General features: G+C 39.1%; 2 protein-coding genes across 4 annotated transcripts; both read right to left on the bottom strand.

The window, feature by feature from the left end:
* Positions 1–2,070: 2,070 nt before the first annotated feature.
* LOC122083439 (mitochondrial outer membrane protein porin 2-like) lies at positions 2,071–7,597 on the bottom strand. Its single transcript, XM_042651249.1, has 6 exons — positions 7,326–7,597; positions 7,156–7,223; positions 3,418–3,528; positions 3,231–3,317; positions 2,926–3,134; positions 2,071–2,810 (listed from the first exon to the last, which is right to left on the bottom strand). The coding sequence occupies exons 1-6, from the start codon at positions 7,372–7,374 to the stop codon at positions 2,504–2,506; spliced, it is 831 nt and encodes a 276-aa protein (XP_042507183.1). The 5' UTR covers positions 7,375–7,597; the 3' UTR covers positions 2,071–2,503.
* A 2,353-nt stretch (positions 7,598–9,950) lies between these two features.
* Positions 9,951–22,862, bottom strand: LOC122084526 (dual-specificity RNA methyltransferase RlmN). 3 transcript variants are annotated; one of them, XM_042652829.1, is made up of 9 exons: positions 22,706–22,862; positions 22,417–22,585; positions 22,055–22,165; positions 21,447–21,581; positions 19,623–19,727; positions 18,246–18,415; positions 18,025–18,124; positions 10,990–11,277; positions 9,951–10,227 (listed from the first exon to the last, which is right to left on the bottom strand). In XM_042652829.1, exons 1-8 carry the CDS (start codon positions 22,795–22,797, stop codon positions 11,035–11,037), a joined length of 1,125 nt encoding a protein of 374 aa, XP_042508763.1. In that variant the 5' UTR covers positions 22,798–22,862; the 3' UTR covers positions 9,951–10,227; positions 10,990–11,034. The 3 variants fall into 3 exon arrangements, with proteins under 3 accessions (XP_042508763.1, XP_042508762.1, XP_042508761.1); XM_042652828.1 differs by having other exon boundaries at positions 9,951–10,191; XM_042652827.1 differs by lacking the exon at positions 9,951–10,227 and having other exon boundaries at positions 10,642–11,277.
* Between the last annotated feature and the right edge of the window lie 1,710 nt (positions 22,863–24,572).

Here is a 24,572-nt window from a genome sequence, read left to right as displayed (position 1 = left end):
GAAACGAAATAGGTTTATCAAATAGTTTTGTATGTTTTTTCTGTTTATGAGCACAACAATTTTTGTTCTATTTGTGAGCACAGAAAAACACGTTTATGAAAACATTATCAAACGATGCTTAAGTCTGATTACCGAATTGCATGTTAGTTACGATTTATGAACAGATTATCCCTTTATTAATATATGGGAGAGAGATTCTACCCACTTATTTTAGCATCCCATATGCCAAGTAGATAACTAGTAATGAAACGGTACATTTTATTGGAGGAAGGGCATCTTATATTTAATGGAAAAAGAGATGATAGAGATTGCTAAAGGTAAGTATACCAACAACATGAATGTTTCCCCTAATATAAATATAAGAAGAATGAACACTACACAATAGCATGTGCCTGCCCTGAGACCATAACAAGTTCGCAGGCAAGACCATAATAAGTTCACATATTATAATATGTATATCCATATGTATTAATCAAAAAACACATTTTTACAAGAGTATTTGAACCAAAATGTTCTGATTTACATATACTTAAAAAAGTAACGTAATGTGAACATTATGGAGCCAAGAAATTTGAATATGAAATACCTTCATTTTATTGTTGTAATGGAATGTTATTTTGGCATCTACATCCGTTTCAGATGAATTATATAATCTATTTACCACTCAATCATCTAAAGTTGTTGAATTTTGTTGATTTCTTCTTGCTTATAGCCTTATATTAGTATATTTTCCTTCACATCTTTCGAAGTTCATGTTGACAAAAATCTTACTAATGGTAAATATGGTATATATATTTGAGAGCTCAAGGACAATTATATTATGAATTGCTTTCAATTATTCCAAAAAAGACAATCAATGCTATTTACAAATATAATTTTTTGGTACTGATCATGAACTTCAGAATATGATGAAAATATTACAAGATTTAAATTTCAAAGAGTTTATTATATTAAAGAGATTCTATCAAATAATCCCTATACACGTTTATTTAAAAGCTTGAAAGATATTCATTTATTGAAAAATAATGAGATTATAATCAGAAGTGACATGTCTTGATCAAAGAATTTATAATGTACCATCAATCGATCAAGTTGTTGCTATTTGGATAGAAGAAAATAATCTCAATAGAAAGGGAAAATGTGACATAGCAATACAAGGATATTGAGAGAGAAAAATCCAGTTAATCATTATTATGATCATTATGATGCATTACAATATCCTCTTTTATATTCAAACCAAACAAAGTCATAACTAGAACAAATATGTTCATTAAAAAAAAAAAAAAAAGCTTGACACATACTCATAACTAGAACAATTTCAACTCCGAAGAGTTTTCCACTTTCCACTTATTTTCAGTGTTTAAAAGAGGAGGGTTCTGATCTTCACAAGGATTAAAATGGAATCAATTTCGCTTATTTGTTAGTCAAAATATTGTGCCTTAACTACTTGAAGATCAGATTTTCTTTCAAAATGTAGGCCTATGCGGTACTCTATTTATTAAAAATTTGAGTTAAACATGTAAGCCTTTTAAATCTGTTACGTAAATTTAAAATTAAAAAACATCTTAAATCTAAGATCTAAATTTGAACAAAAGATATTGACTGTTTAAGGCCAGTGAGTCAATTGTGAAGAAAATATAGCTCAATTGTGATTCCCAAAGGAAATGATGCAGTAAGGTATTGGACACTTCCGTCGTAAAAATGTTGCTTTCGAAGCTTACAACCCAAAACAAAGTTCTTCCAACCCGTCAAGCCTTACCATTTGCAAATGCATGCTTGGAATAAGCCATGAATTAAACAGTGTTTAAGAATCCCACTACCAGTCAATCTGGAGTAAATACCTACCACATTCCTTAAAAATCTTACACCGCATCCGAGCGATCCATCCATGTATGCAAGGGACAAACATATACTGTAATGACCTTTCACATGAATAAAGTTCTTAACATCAGTATGACGTGCACAAGGGTAGGGCATGCCAACTTGTACAACCATAGAGTCAACAAAAGATAAAGGCCCAGCAGAGTCCAAAAGCAGGGGATGAAAAATAAAGATCTCTAAGAACTTGAATACAGATTAAGAGTAGTTCAATTAAATCTCATATGGTTTAAAATGCAGCATAGGTAAAAGACTGAAGAAACAAGGTCATCTGGTCTGGCATTACCAACCAGCCTCCAGTAGTTCTGGAAGGGCAAACAAAATATTCAATTGAATTAAGTTCCCAATGACAATGGCATCACTAACAATTAACCTGAAAAATAGAAAAGATTTTACATATGCATCCGCTTCAAAACTAACTCCTCAAAAATGGAAACCGGAACTAGTGGCCAATCATCCAATTGAAAAATCCACGACCAGCGGAAACCTCAGGAAAAAGAAAAAAGAATATGTATGTCGAACTATTTACTCCCCTCTTCCAAACAGCACTACGGCAGTGACAAAATCAACAAGGATTGCCAATCACACCACCTGGATCCATCTTTAGAACAGATCGAAAGACCACTTAAGGCTTGAGAGAAAGGGACAACCCAAATCTAGGATTCTTGTCCAAGGTCTTTGTGTCAAATTCACCGGAGATTATGATGACCGACTTGGGTTTGAGCTCATGCTGGAGGAGGGCCCCGAGTTTCCCATGGTTATTGAGCCTTGCCTTCATGACTGTCTGAGGATCAACAGCATATGATCCTCCGACAGTGAATGTGTTCTCATTCAGGGAAAACCTTCGAGTGATATCTGCCACACCAGCACTCCGGTTCATCTGATCCAGATGGTGCACATATGACGCCTTCAGTGTGTCTCCCTTGTCAGCCCTGGCAAAGACAGTAGAAGGAAATATTTACAAGGCATAAATGCTGTCTTCCTTTTTCAATAACGTCCAATGATTACATGTCCTTGGAAGGAATTGGGGGTGGGGGGCTGACTTACAAAATCATTGAAAAACTGTAGTCAGGCTGTGTCACGCTGAAGCCTGTATTATACTTGGAAAAACTACCCGATTTAGCCTCATAACCTGCCTCCGCACCAAAAGCAAAGGTGGGAGTGCCAATCGCTGCTGAAAGATCAATTATAGGGGACTGGTTCAGGGCAAGAGCTGTAGTAAAGGTTGCATGCTCATGGAAGTACTGCACCTCCAGCTGCAATAGAAATCAACATAATACAGCTATTATAAATTTTAATGTCCAAAGTTCTGTTACAAAACTGTGCATAGTTTAAGACAACAAACTCATTACCTTGCCTGAATTGTAATCAGGCAGTTTGAACGAAGCAATGGTCTTCATGGATGGCAAAATCTCTGTGAAAATAATTGTTGTTGAAACCTGCCAATATTAGATAAAAAAGCATGAGCTGCAGATTAAAAACAAGAAGTTTTACTTTATTTTTATGATGACAAATAAAAGAAAAGAAGAAAGCAAACACATTAGATTCCGTGTCAAGTTTGAGATCAATCAGAGCATTCTTGTATTTGCATTGTGTGGCCACATCCCCTGTAGACAGTCCACCCTTTTTCACTGCGGTTGAAGTAATGGCCTGAAAAAAACAATACAGGATTCAATTACCCCTTAATTAATACAGAGACTACAAGCAAGCAAGCAGAGATTGAAAATAAGAACACAAAATATCTTTTAAGGAATGCATAGAAAGATGAGTCAAAGTACTATGATTAGCAAATTTCAGTTGGGAAGTAAAGCAAAAGGATAATTGTACAACATCTGCAATGGTTCACCAGTTGATATTTGGTAGGTAATGGTAGACAAGACCCTGTCCATGTTTTAAAGAATCTTGCACCCATCTCATTGGTCAAGTATCACATGCAACAGGGGTAAAAAAAATGTCCAAACTTTTTATCAAATCACAGAAGTGCCACTTATCTCTAATATGTAATACTGGAGGTTAGTGGCATACTGAAGAGATTTTAATTTTTAACCCATATCATATGTTCATTTGGGTACAAATTTAACCAATAAGATGGGTGGCTGTCCATTACAACATGAACCCAGCCAATGTTTCACGTGTGAGTTGTGACATTAAAACTTAAAAGTAGGTGAACTTTGTTTGTGGAAGCTACCAGGAGTGGACTGAAAATATTTGCAAGAGTTATAGAGATATATAATAAAGAATAAAAGCATCTAGAACTAAATGATAAACAAAAGACAACCACTGAAGTGGATGTGAATGTAATAAGATCTGATGAATATCAACACATAAAAAGTACAAAATCAAGATTTTAACAGGAAAGAAACAGCTCCTGAAACCTAATCCGCATAAACAGCCACAGGATTTCTAAGCTCACCTCAGTCCAACTCAAAATAGAAAATTGGTGACGCAGAAAAATGTAAAATGTAAACACAATCTTCAACGCCATGCACAGAAACATATCATTAACACACTTAGAAAATATAGCTGTAAGAAAGGCTTCAAAGACCCCCCACATGAGAACCTGTTGGCCAGCATGCTCAGCCACCTTAGGGTAGCTCGTCCACCCCACCTACCCCAGCCTCTCCCTAGACCCTGCCGCCTCCCTTCCCCCCCCCCTGCCCTAACCACCACTACTCTCACCCTAAATGAGGAGTGCCTCGAAGTTCCCTCTTTGGCCAAGTGAACCTGCCATTGGGTAAGGATTCCCTCTGCATTTTGTTTCCCCATCCTTCGTCAGAGATTCTAAATTGGCCCTTGGCCAAGTTCCTTTCTTTTTTCCTATTCTTAAATAGCCCGATGGACAAATGCCGAGCAACAAATCATGGGAGGAGGAGATGATGCCTTCAACACCTTTTTCAACGAAATAGGGGCAGACAACCATATTCCTGCACCTTCTTCATGGATCTGGAGCCTATTGTCACTGATGAAGTCAGGATTGGTACCTATCGCCAACTGTTCCACCCTGAGCAACTCAAACGGCAATGAAGATGAGCAAAAACTTTACTAAGGGTCACTCCACAAGTACCAAATCAACATCCTCCTCAATTTGTCGTTCAATAATTAGCGTAGATATGTCATTGCTTCCCCTGTATTCCTTTTTTTGTAATTGGTAAGGAGATTGTTGATCTTAGCTTGGGCCATATCAGGAAGCTGGAAAATAACTGCACTGGTCCAAGGTTTCCTGATTTTCCATACCATCGATGATGGGACTGGCTCCGATCTTGGTTCTCTCCTACTAAAAAGGCTCTTGGTAGAATACGAAAAGAATTCAAAACTTATATTACAGAAAGGATTGAGTTTTCTATAGTCATTAATGGCAGTCAGGAGTGACGGCAGCTGGCCACGGCCAAGGGCAGCGAGGGAGAGATGCAAAGGGAGTGGGAGCGGGGAGATGCATAGCATAGGGGCAGGAGGAGATGCCAAGCATGCAGGAGGGGGCTACGGAAGGGTACAGCAGTAATCTAGGGACACTGAATTACGAAGGAAGAAAAAGAGGTGGAAAGTTCACTTTTCTGGGGGAATCAAAAAAGAAGTTGAGGTAGGTGAGTTTGAGTATATATAGGCCAAGTATCGGGAGTGATAGAAATTTCCCCAATTTAGTAATAGCTTTAAGTTTCATGCGGAAACAAATCCAGATGTGTATCATATGTATGCAACCACCTTGCAACTTTTGATCTTAATGCATGTTAACTCCCAGGAGACCACAATTCACCACAGCTCTTCTTGAGACTAGACCTGAATACACGAGCTAGGAGTTCTAACAAAGGTCAACAGGTTGCCTAATGACAATTCTTACCATCAGGAACCTAACTCTGGAAACTTAAGCAATCTCTAGAGTAAGTGCTATAAACTAGTGAAGAAGATGGAAAAGGGAAAACCATCAAAATGTGGTTCTACAACAATATAATCTACAGACTAACAATAATAATGATGATAAGGATAAAAAAAATTAGAAAAGACAAACTATAATAGATAATGCAAAGCCAGATTTTGGTCTATAAGAGAGACAGGGTTTGAAATTTTGATCGAGATGACTGAAATTTCACAAAATATTTTGGTTTTGAGAAGCCTCAAAATGAAATAGGGGTCAACTCTACAAGCATACCATATTCCAACCGAAATTTTAGCATTTGAACCAAAATTTCGTTGATTTCAACTAATTTCGGTAAAGGATTCAATGAAATTTCGACTCATTTCGGCAAAATTTCAAGATTCCACCCCTTTCACCTCATAACTCTAGAACTACTTGAAAACTTTAACTTTTTTGTGAAGTCTTCCATTTTGCTATTGGATCAAGACTTGATGGTCAAGTGTGGAACATCCAATTCAACATTTGAGTGGCATTTCAAGCATCATTTGACCAAATTTCCTCAAATTTCAAAAGTTACATCTATAGGGTTTTTTGTGATGGACTTAAAGAGATTCTTCTAGGGTCTAAATTCAAACTACTATTTTAGGTGTGTTTTTACCATCTAAAGGTTAAAATGCTTTTAAATGTGCTTAATTAGGGTTTTCTTGAAGTTTCAGGCGAAAATATGCCCATTTGACCACTGAAATAGCCAACCAAAATCTACCAAATTTCAGTCGAATTTCAACAGAAATCCGAAATATTATGGTTTCGACTTGGGTCAAACCTAGGGCAAAATTGAAATCTCAAACTACGGGAGAGGTAGAATGGAGCAACCTTTCTGTTTTCTAAAATTTCCCGTGGTGCCTAGCTATAACTACATTACAGCTTAATATACGCTTTCTAGGAAGATGTTAATTTGTAACTATTCCATGTATTGTGGAATCTCTCTAAATTAACATAAAGCTCAGAAAAACTACCATAAGCCAAACTATGGCTATTACGTGAGATACCAATTGTGCGTTATTATCCATATGGAAAAACAGCCACAAATACGGCCTACTATAGAATTCTCACCCACCAAATTGAGTACGACTGGCAATGAGTGAAGGAAACCAATATCCCTAACAACCGCAAGAGTGACTCACTAAGTTAAAACAATCAACCAAGGAAACAAAATATACAGAGAATAAAAAGGACTCTGTGATGTCGAATATAAATACGACATTTGAACAGCATAACACATTCAGGCGAAGCTATTGGAACAAAATAATGCACATGTACCGGAAACACAATCCATAAAGCAGTAGATGAAAGGCGTAAAGGCGATTACAGATGTTAAAAGAAGAAACCAAAACAAAAACAGATCATAAGATGGTCGCCTATCGTACCAATCCGTTTTCAGAGTAGGTCGTGACGGTAAATTTCTGATCGCAGCTGTAGTCCTTCGTGAGCAGATCTGCAAATCAAATCAGCGTATAGACTAATAAATAAAAACACACGCACACACACCCCGAGAAAGCGCAACATGGATTTCGTTAGAGATAGCAATCCTTGTTACCTTTGGCTTTCTTGCCGAAGTCAGTGAAGAGCCCCGGACCTTTACTCATGTTTCTCGAGAAGGGGGAAGAAAGAAAAGTGCTTTGTTCGATAAGCAAATAATACAAATTCTTGAAAGTTGAAACGCCCTCCTCTCCCAAACCCCCTGCGTGCCACAGATAATGAACAAACCTCAAGCGAGAGAGAGAGAGAGAGAGAGAGAGAGAGAGGGAGTAAATGGATGGTTCCGTCCGTCTGTCCGTCGCTGCTATAAAATGAATGAAAGGCTTGAATGTACATACATTACCCCAAAAGAAATAACAAATTGAATTTACATACCGTATCTGCTTTGAAAAATAAAGGGAAGACTGTCTTTCAACCGCGTATACTACGCCTTCTCATGTTGGACTTCTTTATATTTTCTTTAAGAAATTTAGGTCTGTTTCGGGGATTGTTTTTGTTTTTTGTTTTTTTGTTTTTTTGTTTTTTGTTTTTGTGCTTTATTTTCCTTTATTAAGTCTTACCTTGAAGAAGTGAGTGGAGATTTTGTCAATCAATCTCAAGAAGAAAGAGAAAGACTCTTCAATGACCAAGTTTGTGGCAGGTGGAGAACTAGAGAAATCAATTTAGAGGGTTTGAGAGAAGGTTAAGAAACATCCATAAACCAACTGAGTAGACTCCATGAGTCAGACGCAAAGAACAATAGATGATTATACATCGTCAACATCTTGTTCTTCATCTCTCCTATCAAATCCGAAGAGCTATGAATCAATTGCATTCTCATCCTACTTAGTGAGCCCGTAAGATTGAATTGACATGGTGCCCTTGACTTGCATATAAGTTAGTTTTTCAGTTTATGGTCTTTTTCAGTTTCTTTTTTCTTCCGATGAATTTTATGTTTATTTTTCAAAAAAAAAAAAGAAATTTTATGTTTATTGTTATTCATGTATATTGTTTTCTTTGCTATTTGGCGCATACCCCATAATGTAAGTTTAAATGATTGGATATGTCAATTAATGACATACTCCAATTAAGAGAGAATAAATAGATATGCTAAATTGAACATTGACTGTATATGTATAACGGGAGAGAATTTGATTCTCTCACAAATATTGAAGGCATGCTAGATTTGTGCTTTAATTGGCTCAATATGTAAAACTGAATAATTGATTGATATTTGTCAACCCAAAATTGCATTAGTATTCTCTATGCAGGGGTTGAGGGGGATACAATTTATTTAAAAGGATTTTTCTTCAAAAAAAAATGTTTCTTATGACCAAAAAGGGAGAGAATGTTAGGATATTGTATGTATTATTTTGGTGATCGTAACATGTCTGTCAAGCGATGAAGGATTCAAGACTTGGGGATTTATTTTACATTACAGAATATCTCTTGTAATCCCAAGTTGTAAGCTGATGGTTAATTAGCCTTAAAAAATATTAATCAGTTAAATAGTCCAAGTTAGACAAACTGGTAGAAACCCTAACTGGACTGGTACTTGCCTAAACTTGATCAGTTCATATATAATGGTTCACGTAACAATTGGACAAGTCAAATTACACTAACATGTTTTAGGATACGTTAGAAATGATGGGCTTCAGTCACTCTCATGAAGAGAAGCCCAAACTTGGAAGTATCAAACCTTTATAGGCTATGAGGAAGAATGCAAGGTTGACCGCCAAATATTGAGTTAAAATTGTGTGCAGTGAGTGGTGGGATGTAGTGAACATTTAATGGCTGAGAATATCCAACCATGCACCTCAACCGTTGGATGTTCACTATACCTCACCGCCTCACTGCAGATGATTTTGACATCCAAACATGTGAGATCATAAAAACGCCGTTTGGTAAGCATTTCATTCTCGAATGGTTGAAATGGCACCAAGAATGCAACCAAATCTGGAATATGCGATTATTTCCCATCTCGCATTCTGAATCTCTAGATCCTCTCAATACATCCCTCCAAAGCCTCGACATCAAAGCTGCTTCACTTTTTCCTCCAAATTGTAAGAGGGGGGGGGGGGGGGAGCCCAGATTATTGAGAGCTATGAAGAAAGATGAAGCCAACACCGTCCATTCTTCAACTGGAGGGTCACTAGGTTAGGTTACAACACTACCAATGTACGAGGACGAAATGGATCTGGTTTTTCTGATGCTCCATCGGTTTCTTGTAATCATTCAACCGATGCAGGGTCAGAAGTTTCGTTAACGGGTTACAGTTCAAAATATCGATCTGTATTATATCATATCAGTATCAGGTAGTTTTCAAATTTCAAGTGCTTGACGACATGACCACTGGGGGACACAAGCTGGTGGAGTTCCAACTCAATGTGCCAAGAGGTTGCAAAGACAGGCCAAGGGCGGCTCACGGAGTCACGGTAGAGGGGAAGAGGAGGGAGTAGGGTTACGAAACTTTGAGTACAGGGGTTTGAGTAAATACAAAAAAAAAAAAAAAAGGGAGAGAAATTCTCCAAAAATCAATAAAGAATGTTAATGCCGAAATCGCATCTGCCCTTTTCATCATGAGAAGCATGGAAAAAAAAAAAAAAAAGAAGGGAAACCGATGCTCGTTCGTGCACTTAAATGCAGCAGAGCTGTCGCTTGACTTCAAATCAATGGGTGGGGTGAAATATTTTCAGATGGAATAAAACTAAATGGTGTACATCAGTACATCACTATTTTTTTTTAACACGTAAAACAAACTGTCCCCCTAGTATTATTGTTCTTCCCCACTATAACTGCATGACTCGTACTACTACAGATCTCTGGTAGAGTTTGGGTGTGTTCCCGACAAAAGCCACAAAATGTTAATGGGCCAACCGCTGTCAATATCATCCACGGGTCCACACACACACACACAATATTACACGCTAGTACGCTACCACTACCTGAAAAGAAGCGGAAAACAACCGGATCAAAATCCTCTATTTTTCTCATCCATGTTTTTTCTTATTTTGCTACCTGCAGAACGCGACACGTGGACAACAAGGAGATCAACGGTCAAGATTAGGTGAGGATTATTACATCTGCTGCGTTGGTCTTAAAGTTGTCCACGTGTCGCGTTCTGCAGGTAGCAAAACAAGGAAAAACAGAGATGAGAAAAACAGAGGATTATTTTCCAAAACAACCTGTTAAGTGCACAGAACAGCAGGGCAAAAGTAACAAACTGAGTCCTGAAGGTACTTTGTAAGGGAGACCAGTTTCAACTTTCAACTATACTTGCTAATTTACCTGTGAAAAAGAATCTCCAATTAAAATGGTGTCTTTCAGCACCATTTGCTATACCGGAAATGGATCATGTAATGCAATTGTAGGTGATTAATGTGAAAACTGAAAGGTGTATGAACCACAAACGGTACATAAAATTCCATCAAAAGGACCAACTGTTTAACTTGTTTATCCATCACAGCCACAGAACAGAGAAAAACGTGCAGCTAGCATGCGCCCTTAATATTGGAGGTGCTTTTAGGCTTTAAGTGTATTGTCATTTTGCATGCCGCAGAAGTTAAGAACCGTATAGAGTATGAGAAAGTCTTTTGCCTTCTTCAGATAGGACATCAAAAGAAAAAAAAAGAAAAAAATCCTTCCCAGGGTAAAGGATTCTTTTGTGGTAATTTTATCCCAGAAAATGAAAACCTAGTAGGAAAATTCAGTGCAAGCACAATATACAATGGAGTTCATCTGACCTGAAGGCTGATTTTAGTCTTGGGTGTTCCGTGTATCTGGAAAAATCAGATACGGAGATCTTCAATGTCAGTTATAAGATCAGCACTGCTGACTGACCCCTTGGGAGGAATGTTAACCACCAACTGACCGCAAGCACCACTTATATCCTGACCCATTTGCTTACGGATCGTTGTCCGGATCCCATAGAAACTTCTAAGAATGCTCTGAAACATCTGAACATTCTGCTTGTTACTGGTTCTGAATTGATTAGTAATACCAATTGGATTGAAAGGTATTAAGTTCACAACCTGTTCCCAAACCAGCAGGCTATCAAACATCAGCACTTTGTAGAAATAACTAGCAATAGATTTGAAGGTAATTAGAAGTAACAAGAAATTCCATGTTTCTAGTGTAACTTTTCCAATAGATAAATTTGAAGATAGCTCTCAGTGAAGTATATTTACAATACTGTTTTAATTCTAATAAGCTACACTGAAATATTGTTGCTATATGTTTGTGCCAAGTAGGCGTTTTCTTGAAGAAAATGAATTCCACGTAATAAGCTTTTGATATTCAGCAACCACTGTTAAAAAATAATTGCAGATTTCAAAACATTTATCTATCCAGCCATGACGTAAATCAGCAGCTACTCCCCCTATACAGAAATAATTATGCATCATTCGCATACGAGTGGCAGCTTCAAATAGATCATATATCAACTAATATGTTATAGGTACTAGACGAATCAATGATTTATCAAAAATTCTTTTAATCAACTTTTAATTAATTTCTGAATCTGTTGATGAGACAAGGCTAAGATACTTGGATATATATATATATATATATATATATTCAACTAAGCCTTATCCCGCCTAAATGAGGTCAGTTACATAATTCCTATTTCTCCAATCAGTTCTAATCAAAGCCATACAAGATTCAAATCCTAAGTTATACATGTCCTTCCTCACCACTTCTTTTATGGCTATTTTAAGCCTATCTCTAGCTCTTGTTGCTCCTTCGATTTGCAATAAATCACTTCTCTATACTGGATCATTCAAAGACCTCCATTCCACATGTCCATGCGGACCATGCCACCTCAGACGAGTTTCTTGCAACTTATCATGCAAAGGGAAACGCTCAGGTTTGCTCTATTTTGTTCAATCTTTATTTTATCTCTTCTAGTTTTACCACTCATCCATTGCAACATCCTCATTTCCACCACATTAAGTTTATTTAAATGTTTTTTCTTTACTGCCCAACATTCAACCCTGTATGTCATTGCTAGTCGTATAACTGTTCTATGAAATTTTCCTTTGAGTTTTAAGGGTATATGTTGACCACATGACACTCCGAAAGAACCCCTCCATTTCATCCACCCTATTTCTCCTTTATTCCTGAGTGAACCTAGGTATCTAAAGTTATCATTTTTGTGGTTTCCCTATCATCAGTTTTCACCACTCCACTCTGTCTTATTGTTGCTAAAGTTACAAACCATGTACTAAATTTTTGTTCTACTTATCTTAAGACCTTTTGATTCCAAGGTTGATCTTTTATATATCTAACTTTGCATTTATCCCAACATTTGTTTCATCCACCATGCTGGGAATAAATGTGTATCTATATATATATATATATATATATGTGTGTGTGTGTGTGTGTGTTAAGGATAAGTGTTACAATAGATTATGATAGGATTGTGCTGCAACCTTAGTTGTCTTTCCTTAATTGTAATCAGGTATCCTCTTAATAAATAAACAAGGCCTCTATCATTCTAGACAAGCCGAATCATTCTCTTATCTCTTGTTCTCAACTTGGTATCAGAGCCTAATACATTGGGAATTTTTTTTTTCGTTTCAGCCGCCAGTGGGCTTGACCACTCAAGCACTAGAGGCTCTGGCCTCCCTACCCAGTCAAGCATGGTAGACTGAACATGCCCAAAGGGATGTCACACCCCTGACCCCATTGGTAACCACCAAACCTTGCTGACCCACACGGCCCTCCACCACCCGCTGCTCACTGTTGGCCCCCGTCTGGCTCTCTCACAGTCACATTCCCTGCTAGCCAATATCTAGCCTCCTTGACTTTCGTCACCTGCTCGTGCCTAATGCTAAGCCCCAACTGCCTTGCCTAACCACCTCTCGCTGTCCTCTGGCCCTTCCTTCCTAGCGCTGCTATCTTTTGTAACTGGCCCTGTGCAGCCTCGCCTGTCTCTCGCTGCTGCTGCCCGACCCTACCTAACCTCACCTGAGCCTATCGCTAGCTTCCACCAACCCTACTGTTGTTTGCTCCCTATTGCTGGTTTCATTCAAGCCCTTTGCTGCCTCCACATCTCCAGAGTGTCTGATGCCACAGGCCCAGTCCCGGTAGTTTCACTTATTGTGCCTTTTTCATTGGTCATCGACCTTTTTGTATTACCTCAACTAGGGGTGTCAACCGGTCAGGCTAGGTTGGGCCTAGCCGGGCTTAACCATTTTCAAGCCTTGCACTATGAACGCCCTTTTAACTAAATGGGCTTAGTTTTCATGGGCATGGAATGGTTTACAATCGGGCTGCCATAAACTGGCCTTAGCATGGCCCTTAGCCGGGCTACAGACATGTTTAACTATAAGCGGATATTAACCGGTCCCTAAACGGGCCTTCCCTAAACACCAGGGGGAACTTGATCTTGCCATTATGAAATCTTGGTGCTCTTTCTCTTGCAGAGATTGACTTGGATAATTGGCTGGAACCTAACTCTATTATACAACAGGAATGCCAAGAGGTGCAAAGAGAAGTGGGAGAACATCAATAAGTACTTCAAGAACAACAAGACATGCCCTTACTTTCATCAGTTCGATGTGCTCTACAAGGAAAGGACTCATCAGATGCCGCAATAGTTGCAGAAGCCGGAGAACATGATAGTGCCGCTTAGGCAATGATAAAATAAGGAAGAAGATGAGTTGATTGAATTGAATTCGTTGAATTGACACGAAGATACAAGTAGGGGTGTCAATTCTAAGCCCACATTGGTAGGCCCGATCGAGCCTGACACATTTACAGCCCAACCTGGACCGGCCTGTTTAATAAATGTGTCGGGCTTGAACGGGAGTTCACGGAGTATGTACCTAGCCTGTCGGGCGCTCGACTGAACCGACACATTTATGGGCCCGGCTTGAAATGACTCGTTGTAGCCCGACCCAACCCAACCCCTTTAATACTATATAAAATTCCTATTTTGCCACTACTAGTAAGAAACTAATTAAACTTTCTTACCTTTTGCTTTGTAATAAGATTTGATTTAATTAACCTTTGTTTTGTAAGTTGTAAAGGTCATAATATCTTCTTCTTTTTTAAAGAACAACCATACTCTCATATCACTTCTCTTCTTTATTAAATATTCGTGTCACATATTTATGGGCCTTCAACCCACTTAAAAAATAATTTTAGGGTAGGCACATTTAAAGTCCGTTTAGAACCCGTTTAGACTTAAATAGGTCCATAACCCAGTTAAGGCCAAGTTAAGGAAGCCCGATTAAAGCTCGACACCGATTGACCCAATTATAAACCATACCATGCCCCCCCAAAGCTAGGTCTGTTTACTTAAACGGGCGTTCACGGTGCAAGACTTCCAAGTGGACAAGCTCAACCTGGCCCGACCGGTTGACACCCCTAGAAATAAGACAAGTATAAAATAATCTAAAGAAGAGATATTCAATATGAGCTTTTATATAAGATAAGGAGGGAATGCGCGGTGGTCTTGAGATAAGGGGAAGAAATGAATGGAAATGGGCGGTGGTATATACTATTATATTGGTGATGAGATGATCCGCTAATAGGCAAAATGCCAAGACTCAAGAGTGTGACTAAAGAAGCTTTTAGGGGAATGGGTCAAATTGCAGAAGCTGCCAGATTGGTAAGTGGGTCTGCAATTTGCCAAACTCAAAGTGTTGTCATTTTCCCTTGCGATTCTCAAAGCTGCTGCTTCAGATTTGTGTGGAATAATTTCAGATTTGAGAGTGATAGTCACTTGGAGACGCCCCTTGCGATTGCAAGATAAGAGCAGCTGAGACCTTAGATTAAAGGGGTCAGTCTAGGTCGGACTTATAAATAGGCCGGGCTGGTTGGGCTTACTCCTTGCACTGTGTACTACCTGTTTATAAACGCGTTGGGCTTGAGCCCGACACGTTTATTAATCGGGCCGATCCAGGTCAGGCCATAAACATATCAGGCTCTGTTAGGCCTACCGGTGCATGCTTATAATTGACACCCTAACCTCAACGGCTTTATGGCGGAGAGTATCAGTAGTGATATCTCCATATAGGGAATAGAAGGTAGTGCGATGGGTCATTTTGGGACATATGGCCATTACTCATCTCTCCAGCTAGGTCCTACAAAACTAAATGGGATCAATTATCTTACTTGGACCAAAGCATGCCTTCTTACTATTCAAGGTAATAATTTTTAGGGTATTTGACTAGTGACAACCAAAGCCTACTGAGGCTACCACTTGCAACACTTGGTTGGCCAATGAAGCCCTTATTATGAGATTTCTCTTTAACACTATGGAGCCTGCGCCCAACTTTGTCTTGGTGAACTCTACGAAAGAATTGTGGGATGCAGTTAAGCAGATGTATGCACAATCAAGCAATTATGCCCAGATCTATGAACTACGGCGCCAAGTTTATGAGACCACTCAAAAGGAGTCGTCACTTTTGCTTACTCCTCCACACCTAATATCTTATGGCAACAATTGGACTTCAATCACCCTATTCCCATGGCATGGCACATATTGTTAACGTTGGTACTTTTTAGGAGCATGAAATGGAAAGAGAATATGATTATCTTACTCGCTTGAATCTGGAGTAAGTTCAAGTTCTTGGCAGAGATAAATTTTGTACATTGCTTCACATTTATAATTTGGTTCAGCATAAGAAACGTTGTCGCTCTGTTATGATGCCTTCATTGCCCCTACTCGATAGGCTCTTGTTACTACTCCTCAGGCTCTCCCGAACATTGGCCATCTTCCCTTTATCACCAAACTTGATACTCCTGCAAAAGACTAAATTAATTTTGACTATTGTGGGTGTCCTCGCCACACCAGAGAGACCTGTTGGAAGCTTCAAAGTTGCCCTAAAGGAGGGTGTGGTGGGAAACAATGGTCTTCCCACTCTCAAGCTCATCTATCTAAGATTTCTTGACAGTACATCCTCTACCACTAAAACTTCGTTCTCTTCGCACCAGATGGTTGTTCTCCAATGCATGATGACACAACTTGGAACAACATCCTCTACCACAACCTCTTCCATTGCACCTACCTCTCATCTAGCCCAATTAGGTATATTTCATGTCTATTCTAGTTCTATTCCTTCTTGGCTCCTTGATTCTGGGGCCTCCGAACATATGACTAGCTCTTGGATATGTTTTGTACCCATCTCCCTTGTCGGATAGTGTGACACATCATTTGGTCACCCTGACAATGATGAATTTTTCCTTCAAGGCATGATGGATTTGTATTTGTGGATTTTAAAGTATGGCTCATAGTCCCGAATTCGTGCACGCATTGTCGGTAGAATTGCCCAACATACCCTTGATATGGAAATCAAGAAATCTTATGGTGGATCATGCCAAAGTGCATTACACAAGATAACAAGAAGAATGGCTTTTGAATCACCCGATTCTGGCCTACGAATCACAAGTTATGGACATCTGAACGTTCCAACCCATACCAAGTTGGAATCAGCCTGGTCCAAAAGTGAACTAGGTCCAGGATTCAAAAAAGCACAATCGACACTAAAAGAGTAATTGGCATAGAAATGGCTTGAGCCGAAATTGACCAAAGTTCCTATTGACATCAACATATCCCTTGATAGTATCAAACAAAACCTTCTGGATGTCAATTTCTCAAAATTATGCATCGACACTCTTCTATTGTCAACAGTATCACAACCCCAGACGATGTTGAAGCCTGTTTATCGATAGGACACCACATCGATGTCGATTTCTTCAAATCTGCAGAATATTGTATTTCCATATTTAGGCAAATTTGGTTGCCAAAAGCGATTCTTCTTCATTTAGGAAGCCTTAGATCCGTGAATGGACATTCTTAGGGCCCAAGAAAACTATTTTTTGATGAAATCTTCATGCTTTATAACCAAAGAGGAAAAGGGAGAGCCGGAGAAAGGGAAGAGATGGGGAGGGATCTAGTTCCTAATCAATCTTTGCTTCTGGAACCATTGGGAAATCCGGACCAATACCCCAACATGTCCAGGTTACCTAATGGGGCCCAACCCTAGAAACTACAACCGTCCGTCCAATTAATAATGGGAAGATTCAGTTGCAGTGTTTAGCATGTCAATTCATGTCAGGTCCCGATTTCAGTCCCTAATACACCCCTAGTGCAACGTAGACCCCTAAATGCACTAGTAAGTAGTGATATGCCTTTAGATTGGAGAAGCTAAACAAGCAAAGGGCAGCGGCCTAAATCATTTTTGGAAAAGTGATAAAAAGACATGCATAGTTTAGGTTTGACAACAAATGTAGCTTTGAACAGATTTTCTTTTTTTTTTTTTGTTTGGGGGGGGGGAGTAGGGTAGGGAGGTCGATAGGAGGGCCTTGAACAGAGTCTAATGGTGAAGGTTCCATAAAGTCAACTCCATTTGGTTGTGATATGGCCTAGTTGAGTCGAACTGAGTTCAAGGAACTTAGTCATGAGGGAAGCATTTGGAACAAATTTCATTGTGGGGTTCTCAAGAATTATAGAAATGTGCTTTAGACCTTAGAGAGAGAGAGAGAGAGAGAGAGAGAGAGAGAGAGATGCCATGGAAACTAAATACAAAGTAAGAGGCATCTACCTCCAACAATGCTGGCCCCTAGAATCAAACACTATTAACTGGCTCGCAGCATAAGAATCCATTTCAATGACATAAGCTTTAACACAGGCCAAGAAATTTTCAAGAACAAATGGATTTGACCATTTCTCCCCAAATTTCCACAACCCAAGGCACTTTCTTCAATGGCTTACCAGCAATCCTTCTGACATATTCCACATAATGTAAGGTCAAGTTTATAGAGCTCACCACTTCAAGTGTCTGAAGCAATTTGCCAAGTTGGTGGGCTTGTTGCTCTTCATCATTCACCCCATCAAGCATAATGTATTCAATGAAGATTTTCTGTTTACTGAAGATCAAAGAGCAGTTATGAGAATTTCCCCCTTTTAAAAACATCCAATAATACAATATTATTTATGAAACAAAGTAAACCTCAAGCCTCAAAGGAAGAAAATGTATCAGATTCTAACCTGTTTCTCTGATAGCTTACTAGTGTGTCCATAAGCTTTTCCAGTGGGAAAGCTCGAGCTGCAGGCATTATCTGACAACGAATATCTTGAACTGGTGCATGCAGCGAAACGGCCAAGTTCACATTGGGAAGGTCATCTTGGAGCTTGTTGAGAGCATGGATTATCCCAACCTATAAAAGATGAGATAGAATCACTGTTCCTGTGTAATTTCAACCATATAAGTAAATAAGTAATAATAAATAAATGAACTCAAATGGTCAATTTTTTATTTATATTTTCCTTTTTTTTTGGATGAATAAATAAATTCATTACCGAGAGGAAAAAAAATACAAGGAGGGAGGGGCCAAAAAGGGGCAAACCCTCAAGGGAGGAGGGGGACAGAACAGGGAAAAACCCTACAACAAAAGGCAGCTATGGTAATAATTGAGGGGATAGAGGTACCACAAAGTGATCATTTTAAATATCTGGGGTTAATAATAAACAGAAAAGGTGATATAGAGGACGATGTTTCACAGAGGATTAAAGGGGGATGGATGAGTGGAGAGGTGCGAGCGGCGTGATGTGTGACCGATGTATTCCTTCAATCTTAAAGGAAAGTTCTATAGGACATTCGTTAGACTGGTTATGACGTACGGGGCAGAATGATGGGCAATTAAGAAGTGTCATGTCAATAAGCTGTGTAGCAAAGATGATGCAAAAGATAGATGCGTGGCAAAATTAGGAATGATAAAGTAAAGAATGATCATGTTAGGATTGTTTTAGGAGTTGCTCCGATTCATTATAAGCTCTGAGAAAGTTGTTTGAGGTAGTAGGGCCATGTTCAATGGAATCCTTGAGATGCGCCAATAAAGAGAAGTGATCTAATTCAGATTGAAGGAGTTAAAAGATTTAGGGGCATGTCTAAAAAGATCATATGAGAAGTAGTAAGGAAAGACATGCATAGTTTAGGTCTTGTCCCAAGTATAACCTTGAATAGACCCGATTGGAGGGCTAGAATCCATGTAGCCAACCCCATTAGGTGAGTTTTTACCACTTTTAACATCTTCTTTCTTTTGCTATCTTTGAATAGATCCATGCAGTAGTTGGGATAAGGCTGAGTTGCTATTGTTGTTGTAGCCTTGTTGGACTTCTAAACCAAGTGCCCTTTAAGTTGCCCAAGTAGACACTCAATGGTATACATAATAAAATATGCAATTTTTTTGGGTGCCAAATAAAATATATGGAAATTGACTCCTATTTGATTAATTAACCAACTCAACTAAGTAATCCTAACAAGAATACATCTTATCCACATTTTCCCTTATAAACTAAAGAAACATAAAATTAAAGAGAAAGACTCATAAAGACCCTAGACACCTGGCAGTTCATAATACCTACAGTCGATATTGTAATTCTTTTTGGTGATAGTTGAAATGGAAATCCTGTCATGATCTGAACTGCCTCGATTAAAGCAGCATAATTATTTAATGGTTCCCCCATTCCCTGCCAACAAAATGAAAAATCAAGAATCAAGGGCAAGCCATATATTTGAAGACCCAAGAAAATAAAAGACCATAAGGCAATAAATATGTTAGTCTGAAACAGAATCAAGAGAAACATTGCGTGCTTTGGATCACAACAGCACAAAAGAGCAGCAATATTTAAAAAAATCTACTAGCATACTATCATTAAAAAAAAAGAGTACCCGGTGCACCGTACGTTACATATCATGTTTTTTTTTCTGAAAAATGACCCATTTTTGCCATTATATGACCGTAGTCGATACATACCGATACGCAAAGATACATACCAAAACGTACATTTCACCTCAAATTTTAATTTTCCATAAAGTATCGATACGTATCGGTGCATATCGTATCAGTGTGTATCGGTACGTATCGTAGAATACATATTGATACAAAAGGATTTAAATAATTCCATGTATCGTATTGGCAATATCGTATTGGTAAGGGCCGATACAGATACATATCAGCTTATATGGTACGTTACATACCGATACTTTAAACCATGGCCCTCGGTGGGAAAGATTACATTTAACCACCAAGGGGAAGAAGAGAGGAGACGGTGGCTGCGCTAGAGGCACGAGGCTCGAGTGGTGTAGAGGGCAAAGAGCACAAGAGGCACGAGGCACGGGAGGCGCTGGAGATAGCGGCGAGAGGTGCTGGTGCTAGCGGTGGTGGTAGGTGAGAGGTGCAAGTGGCGGTCGCTCGGGTAGGGTATTAAAGAAGAGAGGAAGAAAATTAGGATTTTTCAAGGCATTAGGGTTTAGGATCCCAATGGTGATCCTAGCTCTAATACCATGCTGATTTGGAAATTTGGGCTTATGTCTCCTAGAGACCAGCCCTCCTTTATTTATAATGATGGAGAGAATATTCTAGAATATTACAAGGACCAAAACACCCTAAGGATTTAAGGACCCGTTTGGACTCTAAAAAATCCCAAAAACAACATTTGTAAATTTTGAGACCAAAGAATCTCCCAGTTTAGAGAACCATCTTGAGTTAAAAAGCTGGTTCCTCTTTATCCACCAAGTTCTGTTTCAGAATTTTTTTTTTTTTTTTTTTTTCTGCTGGTTTGGTGGATTACTAGTTGGGGTTTAGAGATTAGTGGATTAGTAACCTACACCCGTATTTCAGATCAAACTGAGATAATATGTGAGAGTTCTCTCATCTAAAACGACGGTGTGGTTCCTATCATGAGGAAGAAGAAGCAGTGCTCCTTATTAGAAATAAAGACATATTTTGTCTAAAATTATACACAAGCCCCTCCTCTTCAATGTTCATTATTTTTTGTCCCATGCTTGTTTGAAATTCCAGATTTGTCCTTTCACTTTACTGATTTGTCCCAATTCCTATTCATCTCTTCCAAAAGGGTTCTAAAATTTTCTGAATACTCTTCATTGCAATTGAGTTCTCCATTATTTTGGTGGGCCCATAGTGACCAAATTTAGGGTTTCGGAACACTAGGTTGCATCTCTAACATGCTCCTTTAAGAAGACCCTCACTGAACAAATGCGAAAACCAGACTCAATAGTGTCACTTTAACAATTTCTTGGGCAGCATTTTTAGCCATTAAGGAACAAGATTGATTGCAAGGCCATAGGACATGGCATGATTGAATCTCATTCAAGGATAGAGCCAGTCATCAAGGAAGTAATGCAAATAAAAAAGGGATTTGATGATACAAAAGTAAAGCACATACCATAAAAACAACATTGCGTATATGTGATATACGAGAGGCATGGACCAATTGTTCCACAATTTCTCCCGATGATAGATTTCTTTTGAATCCCATACTACCAGTTGCACAGAATTTACAACCCATTTTGCAACCCACCTACAATGGAAAGAAGTTGAATACATTACCTGGAAGAGACCAGAAACTACTGCATAACTAACGAGCAAAAACTGAACAGGGAACATTCAGCTACTCCTCAAATCCCTACAGATAATAATGGAAAATGGCTAGAACAAGTCCCAAAATTGATAATTAGATGGTTTTTTCTCTTCTTTCTTCTTTTATTTATTTATTTTTTTTTTTTGGGGTGGGGGTGTTTGGTGTATTTATTTAAAAATTTGATGTCATAAAATTTCTCTGATATAGTGAAAATAAATTTGTTGATTTGTAGCATTCACTTGGTAAGGAAATGATCCGAGACCCCTCCCCACCATAGCTAGTCAATCCCTTCAAAGACTGCTAATGTCAGTGTGTGCTACAAAAGAATTGTCGAAATCGATGGAAACTGGCAGGATTTTTTAATATTAGGGATTAAGAACTTAAATCTGATCGAACATGTTCCCCTATCATACCTGGGATGAAATACAGAGTGTTGATCTTGGGCCTCCCGGACGGGGTTTTCCTGCGTATCTCCCCAAACGTGTATCATATCTCATAACCACTGCTTCAACAAAAGCTCCATCCTAGAGGTTATAAGAGGAATGAATGTTCTGTTCTGTTAGTCAACTTCCAGAGAACATTAATAAAATATATATTTATTAAAAAAAGAAAAAGAAAAAGAAAATAACTGTGGGATGGGGGATAGGAACTAATAAATTGAAAGCTCGCCCACATGGAAACAACCAATCAGATGGGAGATTCAGTTTAGACTTGAAATCGTAACTTCACTAAAATTAATTCGAGTCAGTCGAAGAACACGAGGAGATGAGAAAACCTGTAGCCTTATAAGCAGCTTGGATGTAACGTTGTCGTCAGATTCGCTAATGGAATCCAGAGTTGAAGTGGAGGATCTAAACTTCGAACGAAGTAGGGGGTATGCCGCTGACGGCAGCGACGGAACTCCATCGAAGTCGATCTCGATATTAGGGTTCTGAATAGCGTACCTGCGCTTCAATTTTTCCCATGACACAAGGGAAAGACAAATATTAAAAATAAATAAATAAACATTCTTAGAGAGCCTTTCCGAGGTATTTGAGTTTTGGCTCTTGAGAGGAATGCCTTACTTCCATACGTGAGCGATGAATCGACTGCTGATTCCCGTTTTCTCAAATTCGCTTCTGACTGCTCCCAAATCGTAAACAGACCGATACGCCATTTCTTTTGAAAGGTGTGTGTAGTATGCTCAGGCTCTCCCATCCTACAAATATTAAAAACGGCCGTGTGGACATTGGAAAGTACAAACAAAAAACTAATAGGTATAACGTGACATGGTTCGTTCCCGGCCTACCCATTCCGCTGTAACCCAGGATGCAAGGTTAGAAGGCCCATGGTAGAGGACCCAGATCCTCTCCAGCATAGGAGTGTCAATTCTAGACCCGCACCAAGCTCGACACATTTATGGTCCGACTTGAATCAACCCAACACGTTTATAAAAAGTTAGTACATAATATAGCCACCTAGCCCAACCAGCCCAACACATTTATAAACCCAACTTGAACAGACTCCTTCCAGTTTCCTCTGTAACTTCCTTTTCTGTTCCAAACATTAGGGATCTGCTCATGTTCAAGGCTGCAATTTACCCAAATGAAAATGGTATAAACTATTGTTGCTGCAACCATCCGAAGAAGAGCAATGGCTAAGGAGAAGAAAAGAGGTGGGTTCGTCGGCTAGGAGGACTGCATGGATAACGAATAAATTAATATGGTCTTCTGAATTTCCGCATGTACCTCCTCTGCCTTGGCCATAATTATTTGTTGATTTGGTTATCCTTCTGTTACCTCATTTCAATTATAAAATCCCAATTGAGTAAATATGTATTACGATACATTTCCCTTTGTTCTTTCTTCTTAATTTTTCTCTTGAGCTTCGAGCGCCAAACCCCAAACTAAAAAAAGGCTATGAAATGCGATCATGTTTGTTCAGTTTTGACCGCCTAAGTTTGGGTTTTTGAAATTCTAGTCTTTCATGATGGGAAATGATTTGTGCAAAGAGGTTGTTGAGGGGTTTGGGGGTGGGAAGTAAGGTCTGGATTAGGGAAGGCCCGTTTAGAGCCTGATTAATGCCCATTTAGAGTTAAACAAGTCCGTAACCCGATTAAGGTTTGATTATAGCTCAAGATCGATTGGCCCAATTATAATTCGGATCATGCCCACCAAAACTAAGCATGTTTAGCTAAATGGCCATTCACGGTGCACTTGGTCAAGCTCAGCTAGGCCCAACCAAGCCTGAATTGTTTGACACCCCTATTCCAGCATGTCTGGTATACATCGGACAATTGACAACACTAGGCAATTACACCTAACCGTCGGATGTGGACTGGAAGTGCTGGAGATGATGCGGTTCCTATAGTAGAGTTGTTGACTGGCGTAAGTTGTCTGCTCTCTGCTCTGTACCACCTTCTCTCGGATAAAAATCATATGTTATTCTTAAATCTTGCAATTCTTTGTTATTCCACCTGCAGAAAACGACACGTGGATAATATTAAGTGAACGGTCAAGATTATTGTTGGTTGAAGCTCCACTAGAACTGGGTAGAGGTAAGTGAACAGAACCAAAGAATGGATCAAACCGGATCGAGTCACAGTTTGAATTAAACATTCAAAAACTCCTGCTGGAAGCCCTCTCTCGCACGACACTCTCTCTCTCTCTCACCCCTCTGTCTCTCACACCTCTCATTGCTCACGAAGGAGAAGCTCTGCTAGGGTTTCATCCAAGCTCGGTCTCAGTCGCTCTCATGAAGGAGAAGCTCCTACCCTAACTCACTTTCTCTCACGAAGGAGTAATCGAGACCCTAAGTCGATTTCTCCCTCACGAAGCTCACGAAACCATCGCTGATACTCTCAATTTGATATGGGTTTGAGTACTCACGAAGTTGTTACCCTAAATCCCTCGCTTTCACGAAGCTTTGTCTGTTTGGTCACGAAGCACTATT

This window comes from Macadamia integrifolia, chromosome 7, assembly GCF_013358625.1.
Source record: "Macadamia integrifolia cultivar HAES 741 chromosome 7, SCU_Mint_v3, whole genome shotgun sequence".
Lineage (NCBI taxonomy): Eukaryota > Viridiplantae > Streptophyta > Magnoliopsida > Proteales > Proteaceae > Macadamia > Macadamia integrifolia.
Note: the sequence above shows the minus strand (reverse complement) of the source record. Positions and strands in the feature narration are given on the sequence as shown.